The following is a 19,972-nucleotide window of genomic DNA, read 5'->3' on the forward strand; positions in this document are numbered from 1 at the left end:
CCATTACTGCGGGTCTGCGGGAACCAATGGCTGTCAACTTGGCCAATGTTCAGGTGTAACAAAGACTGCTGGGATACATCGGAGGGGATAAAAAAACGGGAAAAAAAGGGGGTTAAAAAAAATCTAGCCTATACAGGAGGCTTTCGGTACACCTCTGTGAAGCAATATGCATGGTGACCACGCTGTGCTACCTCCTAAAAACTCATTTTGTCCCCCTCCCCGGTGAGGTTTAGCCGGGGATACGCCAGCGCAGGCGACTGCATCGCGAGCACAATGCGATGCGTGCGATCAGCAAACAACGGCCAAAAAAGCCAAGTGGTGAGGTCTGCACGAGCACGTTACCGCTAACACAAAACCGCGAATCCAACCCCCCAAAAACGAGCCTAAGCCTCCCACTAAGTTTCTGCAGCAAACATCTAGTCCGAAGAACAATTAGGGCAATTGCTGCCTGTTGACGATGAAGGCAGAAATAAATAAGAGTTCACTATCGAGGCTATTATTTGCCAACAGCACGCTGATAAGATGGTATATCCCTAATCACAATATTGGACTTTAATAATGTCTACTGCCCAACTGTTACAGCAGGGAGAAGATCCCTTCAGGCTCCCGGGAGCGCTTACACCCCTGGGTTGGGTCATTTTCTCCCCATCCTACATTTTTGTGACCCTACACACAGGCTAAACCAAGACCGTTGGTTTCTATTAACAACTGTGCCTGGCAGAAGCTGCTTTTCATTTAGGAAACACAACATGGACCAGTATTTACTGGCACCACTCTCTATGTAAGTCTAAATAATAAAAACCCGTGCGCCATGTAGCAGTAAATGATGGTTTTCAGCTGCATCGAGGCACTTTAAGCACATCACCCTGCTCCGATGTGCAGAGAAGGAAACTGAGGCAGACAAAAGGGATGCGGGTCCCTGGTCTCCCCAGGGCCGATGATGGAGCAGGAGGGGTCCCACACCACCCCAGCCCAAAACTCCCTTTGGTTAGCCATTAATTGGCAACCCTTCCTCCACCGTGCCCCATAATAAAATCACAGAGTAAATAAATAATTTTCCACAATATTTGCCTACCTCCCCTTTTGCCACAAACACGCAATATGACTTACCACCTCGCACCAAAGTGCAAAGTAAATTTCACAGCTTATCTGTAGGAAATACCGTGAGGATACTCGAAAGTTATTTCTGAACAGGGATCGTACCCGTAAAATCACAGCGGCAACACCGCTTATCGCAACAAGCGCTGCGGAGACTCGGCACAGAAAGACTTTGGGGTAGCCAAAACCTTCCACAAGCCCTCCAAAAGAAGGTGGCATTGGGAATGCAGGCTCCCACTGCTGCAATTCGCTCTGTTTTTTTACCAATACATATTTATATAGTAGTGGTTTCTACGAATATGATTCTTCTCTGCTCCTCTTTATTTTTCACCCTGTCCAGCCCCTCAACTTTTGCAAGTCAGGCTGAAACCCAGGAGGACCTATATATACTATAGGTGAAACCTGGGGCTTAGCACTTCATATGCACGCATTTTTCTGCAAAACAATCACTCCGGAGAAATACAATAGCACATTATTTTAGCCAGTCAACCTGCTACCCATCCTCTGAGCACACCGAGTTGCTCCGCAGGCCGGGTGTACTCAGCGCTGGAGTCAGAGATCTCAAGATTTTCGTTTTCATCACATGCAAAAAACCATCTCAGCCTCTCCCGTAAGCACAATATTCTCAAACCAGGAATTTGCTTCAAGACCTGCTCGGCTTCTAGGTGCAGAAATTGCGATATTTCAGGAGCTTTAAACACCTCCTTTTCCCCATAGGGTTACCGGGGGGTTGTTCTGTGGCCACTCAGACCTGATGGCTGTGGTTGCTGCCGAGGGATTGTCTTCTTCTTTCCCTCTGAGCCCAATCCTGTAGGATTGATATTCCCCATCCCTGTGGGGTGAGGATACCTGGTACTCCTGATCCACAGGCCTCAGGGACCTGCAGCCTTCTCAGGCTACTTTGTGCATAACATATACAAACTTTTTTTTTTTTTTTTTCCTTTTGTTATTTTAAATCATTAAAATCTATCTGTTTTCCCCCAAAATCAGGACAAGGGAAGCTGCGCCCAGCTGCGATCCCTCCTAGGACAACATTTAGCATAACACCTGTGAAAGATGCCCAAAACACCGTTAACCCCAGGAAAACAAGAAGCCACTTTCATGCGGCTGCACCTTAAAAACCCATGAAAAGGAAAAAAAGATAAAATAAAAACAGGGACAGTTTTGGCACTCCCCTCGCCCCGGGAGGGCGATCACCGGCATCCCCGCTCCCTCCCCATGCAGCCGCCACCGGGGCACGGCGCCCGGCCCCGAGATAAACCGAAAAGTTGTAGAAGGTGGTATAGAAAAGCACTTACCTGCTGCGTGCACAAAGTATGCCAAATATAAATCGAGTTCCTTAACAGAAACTCCTATATGGTGGGGCTGTACGCACAGCCCGGGGTTAGAGCACTGTGGGGACTTTACAAGGCGCTCGCCATCAGTACTTTCGAGCGGAATACCTTTAAATAAAATCACCATAACAAGGTCCAACCTCCAGACCTTATCTGCCTGGCGAAGGCAGTCAATTCTTCTCATCTTGCCCTTCTGGTCTGGATTGGAAAGAACGCAACACGGAGGCTTTTTTCCTGTGACTGTGAGAACAAAATCCTCCCGAAATTCAGGCCTGATATCTTTCCGGAGCTTTGCCAGAAGTCTGGATGCCCATTTTTGCTTTACCTCGGGTTTTTCACTTAGCAGTTCGTCCTTCACGGCTCTCTCTTCCTCTTTTGACATACGTTTTTCATGTTTTTTGAAGTATTTTCTTTTTCGGGCTTGCAGGTTGAACCACGTGTATGCAAACGCTCGGACGTGAGGCAGAAGTGCTTCAATGAAGGGATGAAATTCATCCTGAAAAAAGTTACAGAGAAGGGTCGATGTCACCGAAACCATCAACAAAAAAGCCTCCAGAAACGGGGCTTTCGCGAGGGGGTCGAGGTTTGCCGGGATGGTGAGAGTTAGGAGGGTGATTACGTATTTTACGGGCTGTGGGACTCGCACCCCTCGCCGACCGACCCCGCCGCATCCCCGCTTCACCTCACGCCCACCCAAAACCGCTGTTCCCACCCCAAAAAAACAGGGTCCAACTCCAAACAAGCACCCAGCCGGAGACTGTGCAACGATCGGGGCCCCTTCCCCCAAATTCCAGATCGTCTTAAAGAAAAAATAACAAAAACGGAGAAGGAGTTAAAAGCGAAATAACCCGCTGCGAGTCCACTGTCGAGCGCGTATCTCCCTTTGCTCTCTCCCTGACCCCGCTGCTTGCGGTGTAGCCAGCGTTTGCCCGCCAATTTGGCAAATCCTAAACATTTGGATGCCAATCAATGTTTGTATGGGGAAGCCTAAAGTATAGTAAAACTTTCCCTAAGATATATTTGGAAATAGCAGCAGGCAGTATAGTAGAACGCCAGTAGAGCTGCGTGTACAAATACAATGAAGGGTGGTTTTCTCTGCGTTTCCTAAAGGGTGAGGGGAGTAGAAAGCAACGTGGCCGGTTTGGAGATTTATCTAGCGTGCGCAACAAAAACTAGCATTAAAATCCTTGAAAATCCAAGAGTGACAAATTTAAAAAAAAAAAAAAAAAAAAAAGTTTGGTTTATATTCAGTCAAAAAGAAAAAAATTAAAATCTGATATTCAGGGCTATTAGGACAGGCCAAACTCTGAGCCTTTATATAAAATAAAACAAGAAAAACTGACAAATGCGATAACAGAAAATCCTAGCACGACTTGTGCAAATACGCAAAGAGTTATTTATTTTTTCTTTAAACGTTGTGTCATTTTTTTTCACGTGTTTAAAAAGAAATGCCCTACTTGGAAAGTTAGTTTGGCCATCCAGAGACACTGCTTGCTTTGCGTAACGATGAGTTGAAGATCACCCCTCTGCCTTGGCACTAAAATAATCACCATTAAAATTACACTGACAATAAAAAAGTGCGAGTAAGACCCCGCAATTGGAAAAATAAATAAAAATATATATATCCTCAAAAAGTACCACATAAATCAGCCAGAGAAATTAAAACATATCATAATATACTGCGGCCACGCTTCTTGTTTTTCTCTGAACAAATGAATGACCGGACTCCAGGCTGCACATAAAACCGTATAGAGCCCGTGGGGCCCGATCCGGCCCCGCGTGCTGGGGATGTCCCTGATCCAGGGCCCGAGTTGCTCCTCTTCTCAGGATTGGGCCCTCCAGGAGGGAATAAATAAAGGACTGTGTGCAGCGTTTCCCTCAGCATGGCAAAAGCCAAGGGAATTTTTCAGATTAACTACCTTTTTTTTTTTTAATTATCCCATGGAGTACATTTTCTACCCAAATCATTTCAGGTCGTGCAAATGCTGTGATTAAAACAGACGTCTTATGACCTTTCAACACCTTATTTTAACTTGCATTTTCTTCTCAAAAATTAGGAAAAAAAAATGAGAAATCAATAGTAGAAATATCTATCAGCAAAATCCTGCCGTAATTCAAGACCTTCTGCTGACTTCCCAAAAGCTTTCACTGCACTTATTCTGAGTGGCCCCTGAACTGTAAATACTTAAACCCATAGGTAATCCCACAGCATTTATTTTTATTTTAAACACAGATTGCTGAAAACTACAAAAAAAGGGCACAACATATTTCATTATAGCACAGCAGAGCGGTAATAATCACAACTACTATGAATCATTATTAAAATATAAGCAGGTAAAATAAAGTAAATCACTGTAACGATAGGCACATTCCCCCCTTTATTTTTTTTTTTTAATTCCCCCCCTCAGCTGGAAAAGATCACGGTTTCAAATTTCAATAAAGTTTTAAAAAAATATATAAAAATAAAAAAAATCGCTGTGAGTTTGCAGTCGGCAGATTCAAAAAGTGAGAGGAGGCACAATCCCAGCACATGGGGCTGGAGAAACAGCTCTCACGGGGGGGGAGGAAAGGAAAAAATAATAAAAAGAAAGAAAAATATCAAAACTACAGGTCCCTACAAGCTATTAAAAATAATAAACCCTCCTTTCTGATCAGTCCTGTCCTTCCCCTTCCTCACTCAGGGAGAGCCAAGGAAAAAAAGGCCTTTTGTCAAGTGGAAGTTTATCTGCGAAGGGACAGACAGCAGGGACAGACCCACGGCGAGCCAGGGGAGCGCTCCCAGCCTTCCTGCCTTCCCAGCGCGTCCTGGTACATCCTGAAATATTTCAACTTTTCTGCTTTAAGCAGCGCTTTGTCCTGCCTGATCTCATGTGCTCGGGACTTTTTCGGCTCGACGCTGGATGCTGTCCAAGAGAGAGTCGCTGTAACCTGCGCTAAAGCTGATTCCTACGATGTGAACCTGAAAGGGGAGGTGAAAACACCGCCAAAAAATAAAAAGAAAAGAAACCAAACCACTTTAAAAGACTTCAAGGAGGGAAAGGAAAAAAAAAAAAGGGGATGCTTTTTGGTGTAAAGTCAGGGTCGCTGGCTGAAGTAAACGCGAAGCACCACTGCTCGGCGCGCGAGGTGTGCACGTCCCTATTAAAGCCCAATGTGTCTTTTCAAAATGGTGTTCGAAGAGAAAAGGTTAATGACTCATAAACAGACCAACTTTCAAACTGTCTTGGTAAACACGCCGCTCCGTAAAAAAATCGCACCGCTTCAATCTCGGCGGCGAGGTATGAGCAAAGTCGGAGTGGAAATAAAAGCACTCGGGGCTGATCAAACAAAATTGGGCTTGATGCAGGGACGGTGAGGGGGAGCAGTTTCTGCACAATACAAGTATTTATTTCAGTGTTATTACAGCCTTCCTCCCCCCCAAAAAAAGTTCTGGAAATGTGTCAATGCTAGTGTGCTAACAGATGTGCAGACTTGTCTGCAGCCTCCCTGCAAAATATCCAGATTTTCATTAACTAGTGGAAAAGGAGATGATCTTTGCCTTTCCCCAAGTTCGCTTCAAGGGAAACTTTCAAAGTATTTGATAAAGATGTTTGCTTCCCCCGCCTCAGCATTTGATGGGCCACCTAAAAACAAAAGACACCAGAAAACTAGGAAAGAGAGAATAAAAACTTTTTTTGTTTTCATTGCGCTACTCTCCAAAGTTTGAGGATACAGCTCTTCCGAGAGCTGCCTGTTTCTAAGCAGCACCTAGAATCTGGGCCGTACAATTCACTACAGCTCACACCAAAGTTTTCCTCTGCTCTTCAGAAAGGTGTAAAAAAAAAAAAAAAGCAACCCCAAACAAAACAAAACAAAACAAAAATTAAAACCCCTTATAACAAAAGAGCCCCCAAACCCAGCCCAAAGGCGCCCGCAATAATGTAACACTGCAAAGGAGTCTTTTGAAACAATATATTTTTGCTGATCTTTTTGAAATTAAGCCAGCTACAGCAACCCTTGTTAATATTTTTACAATCCATTTGCTTGTAAATCTATTAGGAGATGTGCATATGTTCCCCAACTATTTCCTAGATCTTCAGCAGATATGTAAATGGAACGATGTTTAGATTTTTCCTGACAGATGATACAAAATGCTTGTGCCATTTCAGTTCCAGAGCCTGGATAAATATGCTCATAACTAGGATTTCTGTTTGTTTTCCTTTTCTAGCCCACTTTCAAAAGCTTCCCTTTAAATCTGACCCAAAACTTCAGACAGACAAAAAAGAAAAAAAATATCTCTGTCCCAAAGCTTGTTTTAATAAAAGCTCCTGAAATTAAAAATAGGAAATGGCTTGCAATTGCTAAGGGCTCACTCCCTTTTTCCACAGAAAATGACAGAATCACCCAATTGATCCTTCGGAGGGAAGAGTTTGTCTGGAGGCCTCTAATCCTCGTATTACTTTTCCAAACGTGCAACAAGAATGTGAGATTTTCACAACTAAGTAATAGCACAGCGCATGGTTGGTTTTTTTTTTTTAATAACAAAAAAAAAGGTGGGGGGGGGAGGTGGACACGACAGACACTGGGATAGGGAGCAGCCGGCCCATGGATTTATTTTCTCTCCTTAATGTGCAACTGGGCCTACTAAACCCCAGCAGCTCCACGTGCAGATGCAGAGCGATGCGGAACGTCGCTGGTCCTGCAAGAAGCACGTTGCTGTCCCCCCTGCAGCAGCACAACTGACAAAACCCAGGTATTTTTCAGAGTTGAAATCGGAGGCACAAACTTTGGCCAAGGCAGAGCACGGAGTTGTATCTCCGTCCTCTGCAAACTCCCTCCGCTCCCGTTCACCTCCTGCCTTTAATCAAGTGTACGGTTTTTAAGCCAGGTGGAGTTTCATGCCTCTGTCAGCCTGGCTTCTCCTGGCCGAGCACCCCAAAATCTGGGGGAGGCTGGGGAAGGAAGGGGGGATCTCAGCGATGGAAGGGGATGAAACTTTTGCAGCTCTCGAAGGCTGCCTGGGAAGCTGCCTCCCCTCTCTCTGCATTTCCTTGCCTTTTTCTCGACGGAAAGAGCCTGGAGAGGCTTTCTCACCGGGAGAAAAAAAATATTCAAATTAAATTAATAAGAATAATGTAGACAAAATCTCCTGCAGGAGGAAATAATCTGGGGTTTGAGTCCACCACAAAGCATTTCCTCGTTAAACCATTACATATCCTGCTAATTGAAGGTGTGTAATTTAGCGTCCTGCAGCAGTGTGCGGGGTAAACGGGGGGTCGGGCAGCGCTCCGCGGTCGCGTAGCTCCTGGGCACCGCGGGGCGATCCCCATCGCCCGGCCCCGCGCAGCCCCGTCCCGCCGCAAACGGGGGACGCAAAAGTTGCGCTGAGTCCCGCGGGAGAGCCGACCTGCGGGCGGGAGGATCGCGGAGGAGGGGGGGGATCACGACACACGCGGGACAAGTTCGCGGGTGTCCCCCACCGCCCCCTCTCCCCGCCTGAAGCGGCCTCCGCGGGGCTGCGCGGGTGCGGAGGACACTCCGCACAGGGGCGGCTGCACCGCGCCGCACCGCGGGTGCGCACTCAGGTGCGGGGGGACGTTCCGTCTCCGCGTCCGAGGAGGAAGCGCGGAGCCAGTCGGGTCGACCCCCCCCCCGCCCCGCCACCGCGTAACCCCGAATGCGGAGCCGTGCGGGGGGTGCGGGCCGTGCCGTGCCTGGCGCCCGGGGCTGGGGAAGGCGCAGAGGCTGGCAGCGCTGCCCAGGGCGCGGAGCGGCGGTGCGGGGCGCGGGCGGCGGCGGCGGCATCGATCGCGGATGACCAAGCACGGCGGGGCCGTGCGGGGCGTCCCGCAGCACCGCGCGGCTTCCCCCCCAGCCCCCCCAACCACCACCCCTCTTATTAATTAAACCATTAATAAGTAGGCGCCATTAGCCATGTGCCGATACAAATGGCCGTGCGGGAAGGAGGTGGGGGGGGTGGGATGCAAGCGAAAGGCAACAAAGTTAGTTTCGGCGAAGCTGCGTTTCTGCCCCTTCCCCGGCGCGCACACACGCACCCCCCGCAGCGCCGGCCCCATCGCGCCCCGGCAGCCGCTTACCTGGGTGAGACAGAGCGGAGAATACATGACTGCTGCGGGGGGCTGCGGTTTGGAGGTGTGCGTGTGCGGGGAGAGAGGGAGAGAGAGAGGGGGAGAGAGAGAGAGGGAGAGGGAGAGAGAGGAGGGGAAAAAAAGAGAGAGAGAGAGAGGAGAGGAGGGGGAGCCCCGAGCCTGCTTCTTGCTTTCACATTTCCAACTCTGCCAAACTGCAGCCAGCGCGGAGCCGCTCCATGAGCTGAACTTTAACCCCGCCTCGACTTTCCCGCACTACGCGCTCGGCATGCCTGCCCTGCGCGCCGTTAAAGGCATAGCGCACGCTGCGCGCCCCTCCGCGGACCCCCCGTTCCGCGCCCCTCCGCGCCGCTCTGCGCCGCGCCGCCCCGCTCAGCGCTGCTCCGCGCCGCCCGCCCGCGGGGGCGGGGAGGGGCGGGGAGGGGGCTGCGGCGCCACCGCCTCCCTCCGCCCCGCCGCCCCGCAGCGCGGGCAGCCGCGGAGAGCGAGCGGTGGCGGGCTCAAAGTTTTCTCCTTTGCGGGTTTTTGTGTGTGTTTTTATTATTATTTTTTTTATTTTCGTGGCGGCTGCGGCTCCGCTCGGCCCTTGGCCGGGGAGGCAGCGGGGGGGTAGGGGATGGGGGGACCGGCGCTGCGTTCACAACTTTCCCCATCCCCTTTGGCACTTGTCATTTTAAATCATGCGCTTTATGGTCAGGGGTGCTTATTCCACTTAAAAATCATAATATAAAAACGCAGTAATACATAAATCAATATGCACGCCGCATCCCTCCTTCCGCCACTTACTAAAAAAATCACTCCTTAAAAGTGAAGCGCTTACAATTAAAAATACACCCGCGCCTCCTGCCACTTCTTCAGCGCATTGTTTTGGCACCGACAGCGTTTGGGTTTGGGGTTTGGATGTTCTCCAGCCCGCTCATGGGGACTCACAGTGTGTCCCGTGTGTTGCGTCCCCCCTGCCCACCTCCTTGGGAACAGCGTTTTCCACTGATGCTGGAAGCGATTTAGGCGCAGCCGCATCGCTGCGCGGTTATCCGCGCAGCGGGGGCACACAGGAAAAAATCGCATCCATAGGAGGACACATGGAGAAATCCCCCCAGGCAGCTGGGGTTCGGTTTTTTTTTGGGGGGGGTGGGTTGCGCGGGAGCGCCTTGTGCTCCCCTCCGCAACCCACCTCCCCGCCCCCGCCGTCCGCGCTGCACCGTTCCCAACCTTTTGCGGTTTGCAGCATTATCTTTGAGTAACTTTTGGCGCCCTTCGGGAGACTTTTGGCCGCGGGACGGCTGGTTGCGCCCTCTAGGCAGGGGCTGCGGTCAAGTGCAGCCCCTCCGCAGCTGCTGACACCCCCCCCCAAACAAAATAAACGGGGTTGGGACTGGAGCAAAACCACCTTCTCCTCCCCAGCCGCGGGATTTTTCAGCGTTAAACCGGTGAACGCGCAAGTTCTTATTTTTTCCCAACTCAGCGTTTTGCTAAACACGCTTTAAAATAATATTTTTTGTATTTTTTTTCCTTCCCCCTCGCCTCTGTTTTTTTTTGGGGGGGTGCTAAATCCGGAGGTTTCCGCGGCCCCGACCCCGCGGGGCGCCGCCAACTTCGGCGGAAAAGGGAAAAGAAAATCCCGAAAAAAAAAGGAAAAAAAAAAAAAAAGAAAAAGGCGCGCCCCTCCCCCCCGGGGGAGTTCAAACGTCGCAACACCCACCCCCGCCGCTGATTGGATAGCCCCTCGGCAACGTCACACCGCCCCGCCCCGCCGATTGGCCCCCGCCGCGGTCCGTCACACCCCGCGCCCGGCCGCGTTTCTTTGTGCGCGGCCGCGGCCGGAGCGGCCGGCGCGCACGGAGCCGGCGCGCACGTCCGGGCGGAGGGGCGGGGGAAACTGTCAAGCTCAGCGGTTTTCTCAAATCCCTGAAAAAAAAAAGGATAAAAAAAAAGACAACTCCCGTGCAGACACCCGCGCTCCTTCCGCGCCCAGACCCCGCGCAGCTCCCGCCCAGACAATAACTGCTGCCCTCTGCAAAAGCGTGGAAACCATTTAAAAAAATAAAGTTTAAGAGGCGTCACGTATCATGGAGAGGTATAAAGAGTACGTGAGAAACTTTACGGGGCTCAGACGATTGGCTCCGACTTTTTTTTTAATAGCTAAAATAAACTTGCAGCCGTTGGGAACCCGGAAGAGAATAAACGCCGCAGCCAATTGCTGCCCGCCGTTAGGTGGTGATTGTTGGGTTTTTGTTTTTGTTTTTCTTGGGCTATGGGTATTTTTGTTTTGGTGTTTGGGGTTTTTTGGCTTTGGTTTGGGTTTTGTGTGGTACCGGCTGGGCGATTTCGCAGTGCGGTCCGGCTGCCGGCGCTGCCGCCGCCTCTGCCCGCTCTGCCGGGCGGGCTCCGAGCGCCTGGGACTTTGCAGAAGTTACGAGCGATTCTGCAGCCGCCGGGCTCCCGCCTCCCACCTCCTCCCCTTCCCTCCCCCCCGCGCCCCCCCTTATTTCCGCAATCGCCGCAATTTGCATAGGAGCCCCGCACCGGGGCGGGCGGGGGAACGACGGGGCTCACGGACATCCCCTACCCGCCCCCGCTGCGGGCCCCCGGCACCCCCTGCCCAGCCCATTCCCAGCCGCGGCTTCTCCGCAGGGCTGCTCTGCGGGAATGCGGCGGGGGGGGGGGGCTGTGCTGCGGGCACCGAGCGGCCCTTGCCCGGGTAATCCCCTCTTGCACAGATTCCCCCCCCCTCGCATGAGTACCCTCCCCGCATCTGCACCCCCCGGCGCGGGGAACCCCCTCCCATGCCTTGCTGCAAAGCTCCTTTGCTGCACGGGTGAACCCACCTGGCACTAACACACATATACACCCCCCCATAAGTTTGCACGGCCACCAGCCCGGTTTTGCACCCCTCCCCCTTTGCACACACCCCCCTTTGCACACCCCGCCGGGATGCAGGGACCCCCGCCCCCCACCGGTCCGCAAACCCTCAGCGGGGGGGGGGAACTTTTCCCCCCAGCAGCTCGGCCGTGTCTGGCTGCAAATGCAGCAGCCAAGCTGCAAAGTCTCCAACTTACACGGCACCCCTAAAATAGTCCTGATTTCATCCCTGAAAGGATTTCCTGGCTTTGTGTGTCTTAACTAGCCTTGGCCATTTTTGTAGAATAACCCTATTATTCACAGCTCCGAGGGTACAATCTGCTAAAGTCACTTAATAAAAAAAAAAAAAAAAAAAAAAAAGCAAAACCTTCAAAGGGCGTGAGAAATAAAGGCAAACAAACAATTGTCTGTAGCTCTCAGCTCCCCTTGATCGTGGATACCCGCTTCATTAACAGCAGAAGCATTATATTCTTAAAACTGGAAGCCTCAAGATGCGTGATAAAACTGCAAAATTAATTTGGGGGGGGGGGGGATGGGGGAAAGCAAGTGGATTTGAAGGTTAATTACTATTTTTTTACAACAAAGTGAGACTTTAACTCACACAACTTATCTCATAACTTAACGAGTGGCACAGTTATCCCTCCAAATTTACTGCTTTTAATCAACTCGAGCGGGTATTTCGAGAGCCTGGCATATTGAGAGAGGAAAAACAGAAATAAGAAAGAAAAAAACCCCTCAGACAGTGATTTTCAGTTTCAAGTTCGGGAGCCTCAGCCCTGCGCTGCTGCCAGCGCGGTTCCGTACCCGGCGTGTTTTAACCTCCCAGCAGCAGCTCTGCTTTCTCGGTTACCTCCTGGTGACCCCTCGAAGGAACCCACCGATTCCCAGCGGTCTGGAGACCACAGGTTGGAAACCACCGGTTTTGCATAAACTTCTGTTATTCGGCGCAGGCTTAGGTTACGAGGGTTCCTCGCAGCAAATTGTCGAAGGATGATGTGTGCTGCATAAATTAAAACATCATGTCCCCCTTGCCATGTGAAAGCATTATTAAAAGAAGCATAATAAGGGATTTCCACCATGTTATCAAGCGTACAAAGAAAACTCCAAATGGGAGGGATGGCTGTCATCGGGGGAGAACAAGCTGGGATTTTGGAGAGGCTTGAGAAGCGCTTTGAATAGCCCGTCGGTTGGACAAGGATCAGCCCTGACAATAGCCAGTCTATACGTGGTATGGCCTGTTAACATCCAGCAGCAATCATTAAAGGCCTGATCCTGATAACAGAACTCTTGGGGGCCCTGAGCGATGTTGGCGGCTTTGGGGTGCCGTCCCTGGGGACCAGCTTCGCCTTACTGAGAGCCAGAAACCCCCAAAATAACCATGGGCTCAATCCTAAACCACCTTTCCATTGAGACCTTAGAGCCACACGCTGCAATGACCTGCATCTCCAGAGCTATTTGGAGACTTAAATCCCATTACAGTTGATAGAAATCAATGCCCAGATGTTTCCGTGTCATCCCACGACCCGCTATGGAATTAGCTACAAATCCCAGGAGAAACATGGTGGAGGAGCCATTGGTTAGTGCTGTGTCTAACCCAGTCCTGCCACCTTTTATGAAAGTTATATATCCTGAAGATACTAAAAATGAGAGTCTGTAAGACTCTCTCCAAGAGCTTGTTTGATTATTCAATGCATACACAGAGAACTGAGCGTAGCAGGGTTTTCTTCCTCACTCTGAAGGCTCCAAATCCTGATACAATATGAACATTGTGGTCGTGCGAACGCTACATCACCCTTAACCAGGAGGGCAGGTGGGCAGGAGGTTCCATCGCCAAGCTCCAAATTTCAAGGTGTAGTTTAAATAAGCAGACTAATGCATTTGATGGAAAGTCTCACCTTGCACTGCTAAATAAGTGTGAATAATTATGGTTTTCAACACAGCGTTTTCTGCCCATCACCATGATTCCCAACAGGAAAGCGAGGAGGATGAAGAGGTGTTGCAGTCCCCATCTGACAGATGAGCGCGGCTGCACCAGAAATTGGGGTTTGGGCCACAGGTGCATCACCTAAGCATCATACATGTGGGGATGTCATTGTGCTAAACCTAAGTGGGAATAACTGCACCTATCCTTTTTTCTGTGATATCTCCTACTTTAATCATGATTTACTGGAGGCATCGCTGCCTGGCACGGCCGTACGAGGGGTGCTGGGTCTGGAGCCCAGCGTATTGCAGAAATGCCTGTGGGCTTGTAATGCATTTCCACAGGGTGTTAAGTCTATGAAATAACTTCCCAGAAAAAGTGTGCGGAGTATGGAAAGAAAGCAAACAGGACAGAGACAGGCGGGATAAACAGCATTCTCCCTTTTGTTTTGCTGTAGATCTTCTAATGGGGAGCATAATACACAGTAACTCTATTTTAGCATAAATACCACTTCGCAAAGCAGAATTTAGTTGAAAAACTGAAATACTGCAAAGAGGAGGTTCCCCGCAAAAGTGAACACAGTTTGATAAGCAAGCTGTGATTTACTGATGGCCCTGAAAGTCTCTGCCCACCACGTTGGTGCCTCCATCCAGCTGGATAAACACCCCGTTTGCAACTGGAAAAGGACGCAAATACGTAGAGTCACCCCTAGATATATTTTATTTTTACACGGTCCCACAGTGTTATTGCTGCTGGAAGCTGATGGGCACCTCTCACAATAGTATGAAACCATTCTCCAGCAACAGTGAGTGGTTGCAGGGTACGGTACTGATACTGGCATCGTCCTAAATCCAATGGTTTATCAGGTAGTTTGGCATAAACACTTTGGACCTAATCTTGCACACCTCGATGGAAGTTGTGCTTGAAGAAAGTTGTGCAAGGGTGATAAACATGGTGTGGCAAATAATGTTTATATGCCCATACACACACACATGTAATTTATTTTAGTCTATTATACATCTACATGTTGCTATATTTATGCAATATATTGCTCAAAAGGAAAGTATGTCTTTTGTCGCTGTTTTTCATACGAGAAAATTTCACATTTGGGATTTGCTTGTAATATAAAAGCTGAGATTCAGTATGTGGTGTGAAAAATAAAGTTTAAGAATTGCTAATTGGACTTTGTAAGATTCAGGTAAATCCAAACTGAGGTACGGTACAAAGAAAAGTTACGTCTAAGAGAAAACAGGAATATGGTGCAAAAATGCCAGCGACATCAGCTACACTGTTTACAAGCAGCAGTGGAATTTTAGCCCTAATTAGAACACACTCCCCGCTGCCTTTCCTGCATGCTTTGCTCTGGGCTCTGGAACTTTTAAAAGGAGCTGTGCATTATTTCCCGAAGTAGATAAATAAATACAAATCCGACCAGCAATGTGTATAAGTACCTGGTCATTTTTCACATTTCTCATCTATGCTAAAGTTCTGGGAAGGAAAAAACAAAACAAATCTGAGCGGCCTTTTCAAAGAAAAACTCGGACAACTTTGTACCTGGGTTAGGGACTGGCGAGGAGGGCACGGTAACAGGTGCAGGTTTATTGCTGCTTTTCTGGCATTGTGTGCGCGTGTCACACATAATTCATCTCCAAATCTCTTCCACAATTACTTTTTCAAAATAGTTTCAGCCCTGCTGACCCAGAGCACTCATGAGGTCTGATCGCTTTCCTCGCGGAAATGCAGCAGTAAAGTTTTCCATCGCAAGTTTTGCTAAGTCGCTTTTCTGCTATTTAAAAAAAAAAAAGGACAAAAACCCCCACCACCTTTTTCAACCTTAAATTAGATATTCTGCAAAACGTGGTAAAGTCTGTATTTTTGATAGGAAGGACAGGAGCTCTCTAATATAGATATTTTAGAAAACTCACTTTTATCACATAAACCTTCAACTAAATTAAATTTCTGGGAAAAAAAGTAACGCTCTTCCACTGTGATTAGTAACTTCTCACTTCTCTGCCTTTTCTAATTTTATAGACCACTTCATAAGGTGCCAGGGCTGAGTCGTAAAAGTCGTGTGTCTCACAAAGGCTGGTTGTAAGAACTCAAACCTGCACAAGAGCCCAACACTTCTGCCTAAAAGATGTCGTAAAAAATCAGAGTGAAGCGTGCCCACCCCGTTTCGCTTGCTCTGCCTTTCCCGGTGCCTTTGTAACAGCAAAAGAAATGTGTTAGTCTCAGAATCTGATTTTTTTTTTGAAGTCTTTATTACTGTAATTCACTGACCTGCCGCATTGTAAGCCCTGGCAATATAGATCCCTGGGATGGGCACCCTGCGCTGGTACTGGACCTCTCTGGAGAAGCTGCTTTGTTTTTGCAGAAAACAAGTTTTTCTTAAAAAAAAAATATATGAAATCCATTTGGGCTGCCTGTCACAATCCCTGCTCTCCTCTCTTAGCAGCAGGGAGAAGGTGAGAACATCCTCTGCTCACCCCACTGTTGTGTTAAGGTCTATACTGGGCTGATTTCCATAGGGTAAACCCCCGGCACAGCCGGGCGTGATGCGCAGGTGGCCCTTACAAAGAGACACGCTCAGCTACGTTTTTATTTGGATTCCTGGAAAAACACATAAATCACGACACCGCCCCACGTACGTATGCCCGACCCTTTCGCTCACTTTTTCGGTGAAAAGGTTATTGCTGAGCCTACGGAGCAGGTGTACGTACGGTCGCAGGGAAACGCACACAGACTATTTATCCCTCCTTCAGAAAATGAAAAAGCTGAGCCTGGCGATCCCCCAGCCCAGCTCCCTCCTCCTCCAGGAGGAAATAAGCATTTCCTTACAGATATTCTGTTTTTTTTTTTAAATCCTCTTCAGATTCAGATTGTCACTAAATATAGAAACTCTTGTAGCCACACAAAACGTGCATCACCCCACAGCTGCTCATTTGCAATTTGTTCTGCACTTAAAAATCTCTTAATGCTACAAATAAACTTTGGGAAAGTTACATCCCAATAAACAATGAGGTGTTGTTTAAAATTACATGTGCTACTGTATTATTAGGTCTCTACCGACACTACAATTATCTTTTGAAGCTGGCAATAACGTATTAGCTGTTCAGTCAGATGCAGAAATAGACTGCTGTATAAGCCCTCTGCCATTTTTATGAATGGAAAATATTTTAAAAGATTGTTTCCAGTTTCTTCTTTGTCCTCTCCCCAAAAGGAGCCCCCTCGCCGAGACTCCTTCTCCACGTCACTTTAATATTAATATATATTAGCCATACATTGCAATACGTGATTAACTGCCTCCCCACCACCCCCCCCACCACCCCCCTCCCCAAACAATACAGATACTTATTGGATTAACTACTCAGTCCTCGCTGGTAAGGAAAGCGGTATCCGTGAGCTCTCGCTTTTATTTGCACGTACAGTTGCAGATCTGTGGCATGACAATTAAAAAAAGAAAAGAAAATAAATCCCTAAGCGGGAGCGCAGTGTCCGCCGCAGCGTCCGCCTGTCCGCGGCACCATTTTCACTCGCCCAGTTCGCTGCCAGGCGGTTTCTGCCCGGTTTTGCCCGATTTCTGCCCGTTCTGCGAGCAGAGGCTGCGGTGATGGGCGTCGCACGTCCCCTTCCTCCGGCACAGCCCTGGCACGGCATCGCCAGACGGGGAAAATAGAAAATTACAAAATAGAAGGGGGGGAAAAAAAAGCCTTTAAAGTTTGCTGCCTGGTTTTGGTCTGGCCTTTTTTTTTTTTTTTTGGGAGGGGCGTTAAAATAAATAAATCTCGCCACCTGCCATGTCTGCCTTCCAAACGTTCGCCAAGTCACTGGGAGCCATTTTCATCTAAGCTACAGGAAAAAAAACAAACAGAAAAAAAAAAGCAAAGCCGGGAGAAGCGCAGCCCGCGCAGGTCGGGGCCGCTACCGCTCCAGCCGCGCCCGCGCAACCTCCGCCGCTCGCTCCGCTGCCCCGCTGCGGAGATTTTCCCTCTATTCTCCCTCCCCCCTTTTTTTCCCCCCCTCTCCCCCCCCGCTTTTGCCGCAGTCTCCGTCCGGCGCTGGGGCGAGTCCCGGCAGCACCGCGTTGATTTATCGCCGCTCCAGCCCCGGCTCGCAAATTATGTCACTTTAAATCACGCACATGCGGAGAGCGGTGAAATTTTGGCCAGCTCGGAGCCGCCCCCCTTCCAAATAAAATAATAAAAATATAAATGCGAAAAGAAAAGGGGTGGGGGGAAATCCTGGGGAGAGCCGGCGCCCCCGACCCCCGCCGCAAAATAAAGTCTCGACAAAAGTAGCGGGGGCGGCGCGGAAGGAGGGAGGGATGGAGGGAGGGGAGGAGGGAGGGAAAGGGAGTCGGAGGGAGGGAAAGGGAGATGGAGGGGGGGGCACCTGGCAGCCGCCCCCGCCGCTCCCCGCAGCGCTTCCCGGTCTCCTGTTGCGGGGAGGGGAGAGCAGGGGGGACCCACTGAACTCTCCTGCCCAGCCCGGTGCTGCCGGCAGCTGCGTATCCACATCTATATGTGCACATCCACGTGCATTACCTATAGATGGATGTATATATAGCAGAGGTTTACATGCTCTGGAGCGCTGGACCAGGGACTGCAGCCCCCGGCTGTCCCAGCCCCACAGCTGAGGGGGCTGCAGGACCCCCGGGTCCCAGGGCTGCTCCCACTGCCCACAGGTCAAATCGGTAAAGCCAGGGGGTCCCCTGGGTCTGGGGGTTTTGGGCATCCGGGAGAGGAGCTGCAGCTCGGGCTCTCTGCACTCGCTCCATTAGGCCCTGCAGTGAGTTTACCTGTTATTCCCCATTGCATCTTTTAACAGTGGAGGGGAAAATAATAATAATAATAATTTTAAAAAATCAGTATCAAAAGCGCTGGTGACTTTGCTATAATTCAGGGGTTAACACAATCCATAGGGATTTCGTCCCGGTGCAGGCTCTGCCAGGTCCACTTGGCTGCACCCAGGGCAGGGTTGCAGGGGGAGAATTTTTGGGAATGCCTGAAGCGCTTCAGCCCACCAGCTGCATTTACAAGTCATTGAGACTTGCACTTCTGAAAGCCTGGTGCTGCATGCAGGACAGTTGCACATCATAGGTAGGTGCTTACATGGCTAATAAAATCCGGGGTAAGCCCCTCAACAATAACACAACACACAGGATGGGAGGTTGAAACTGTTTTCTGCACTGCAGCAACAAACTCTGATTTTTTTCAAATCCCCCCCCCCCTTATTAAATTCAAGAAAAATCTCCAGATTTTCAGTGTCACAGAACTCCAACCTTTGGTGTAAGTGACTTCTGCCCTGCTTGGAAAAGGGAACCAGCAAGCAGGCCTCCCATGTGTGCAAAGCAGAGAAAACACTGAATCTCCATGGAAAATCCTGCTTCTTGCCCGTGATTTGGAAAAACCCGCAGGCGAAGGAAAAACGTATAGAGCAGAGGAGGACACTGGCTACCTCAGCCCTTCAGATGGTTTTATGGCAGCTTGGAAGTGTCTGCAGAAGCTGGGGCAGTGGGGGGGCAGGTACCCCAGTACTCAGGTACCCCTGAATCACAGGCACCCCAGGACTCGGGGACCCTGGCACCCAGGTACCCCAAGGTACAGGTACCTCAGTACACCAGTACCCCAGCACTCAGCTGTACCTGCGCACAGATACTCCCAAAAACATGCTCCGAGACCCAGGTACTCTAGCACACGGGTACCCCAGGATCCGGGTACCCATCACCCTGCTGCCCCCATCACACAGGGACCCCATGCGACACTGGGCTCGCGGGGGTTTTGCTGTTCTACGCTGCAGACACAGTCGGTGCAATTCACCCTTAATTACAAACGTCACGAGACTTGCTCCAAAGGCGATGCCAAAGGCCTTTATGAATTACTAGCTAACCTGGTTTAAAAAGTGTTATCGTAGGAAACAACAAAGGTTGCTTCCCCTTGTTGTGACAAATTTGCATTCGGCACATGGACGGTAGCAGCGGAGCTGGATTTCTTAGGAAGAGTTACCAGCGGCCTGCAAGACAGCTGGAATTCATATTAGAATATTTTTAACGTGCTCTTACAAATACTTTGGCATACGCCTATTCCACTCCTTTTAATGATGTTGACTTCATTTCCTTAAATATGGGAGGAAAAAATGCTACAGCAACACGACTTAATTAAATTAATAAGAATAAAAAATAATAAATAATTCTACTTGTGTTACCATGGGGTTGCAAAATACGGATCGGGGCATCTGATGGATAAAACCACACAACTTTGCAGCCGAGTTTTCCAAGCGAGCGCACCCCCGGGCACCCGCACCCCCTGTGCTCCCCATCCCCTCCCGTGCTCTGGGGGCTCAGCAGCATCAGGGCTGTTTGCAAAACCAGCCTCGTGGACCCCCAGCTCCCTCTGCAAACACAGCGCAGGGGGTGCGGCAGCAGCTCCCCGCCCGCTGTGTGCACGCACGTGTATGCACACGTATCCATACACATCCGTACATGCCTGCACGTGTATATATATGTGTGCATAAGCCCTGCATTATGTGTGCGGATGCAGGTACGTGTGCACGCACACCTTTGTGCGCGCGCGCCCGAGCACGTGCGCGCACGCCCGCGTGCACATGGGTGTGCAACAGCCCCGCTCGTGGCCACCCTGCGCACGCACGTGCGCGCCAGCACGCACCCG

At 49.8% G+C, this 19,972-nt stretch overlaps 1 protein-coding gene and 1 long non-coding RNA gene across 29 annotated transcripts in view; both read right to left on the reverse strand.

The window, feature by feature from the left end:
* Positions 1-19,972, reverse strand: part of NFIA (nuclear factor I A) — a 348,817-nt gene that overhangs the window by 240,684 nt on the left and 88,161 nt on the right. For 16 of the 28 annotated variants that reach the window (XM_065070931.1, XM_065070923.1, XM_065070913.1 and 13 more), the window contains exon 2: positions 2,397-2,928. In XM_065070931.1, the coding sequence (XP_064927003.1) occupies positions 2,397-2,928 (532 nt within the window). Of the gene's footprint in view, positions 1-2,396; positions 2,929-8,509; positions 8,927-19,972 lie in introns of those variants that run through there. The other 12 variants (XM_065070938.1, XM_065070930.1, XM_065070924.1 and 9 more) reach the window with 5 other exon arrangements.
* LOC135580033 (uncharacterized) lies at positions 15,696-17,297 on the reverse strand. Its single transcript, XR_010474061.1, has 2 exons — positions 17,097-17,297; positions 15,696-16,949 (listed from the first exon to the last, which is right to left on the reverse strand). It is a non-coding gene; the product is annotated as an uncharacterized LOC135580033 (long non-coding RNA).

Source organism: Columba livia, chromosome 8 (assembly GCF_036013475.1).
Source record: "Columba livia isolate bColLiv1 breed racing homer chromosome 8, bColLiv1.pat.W.v2, whole genome shotgun sequence".
Taxonomy (NCBI): Eukaryota; Metazoa; Chordata; class Aves; order Columbiformes; family Columbidae; genus Columba; species Columba livia.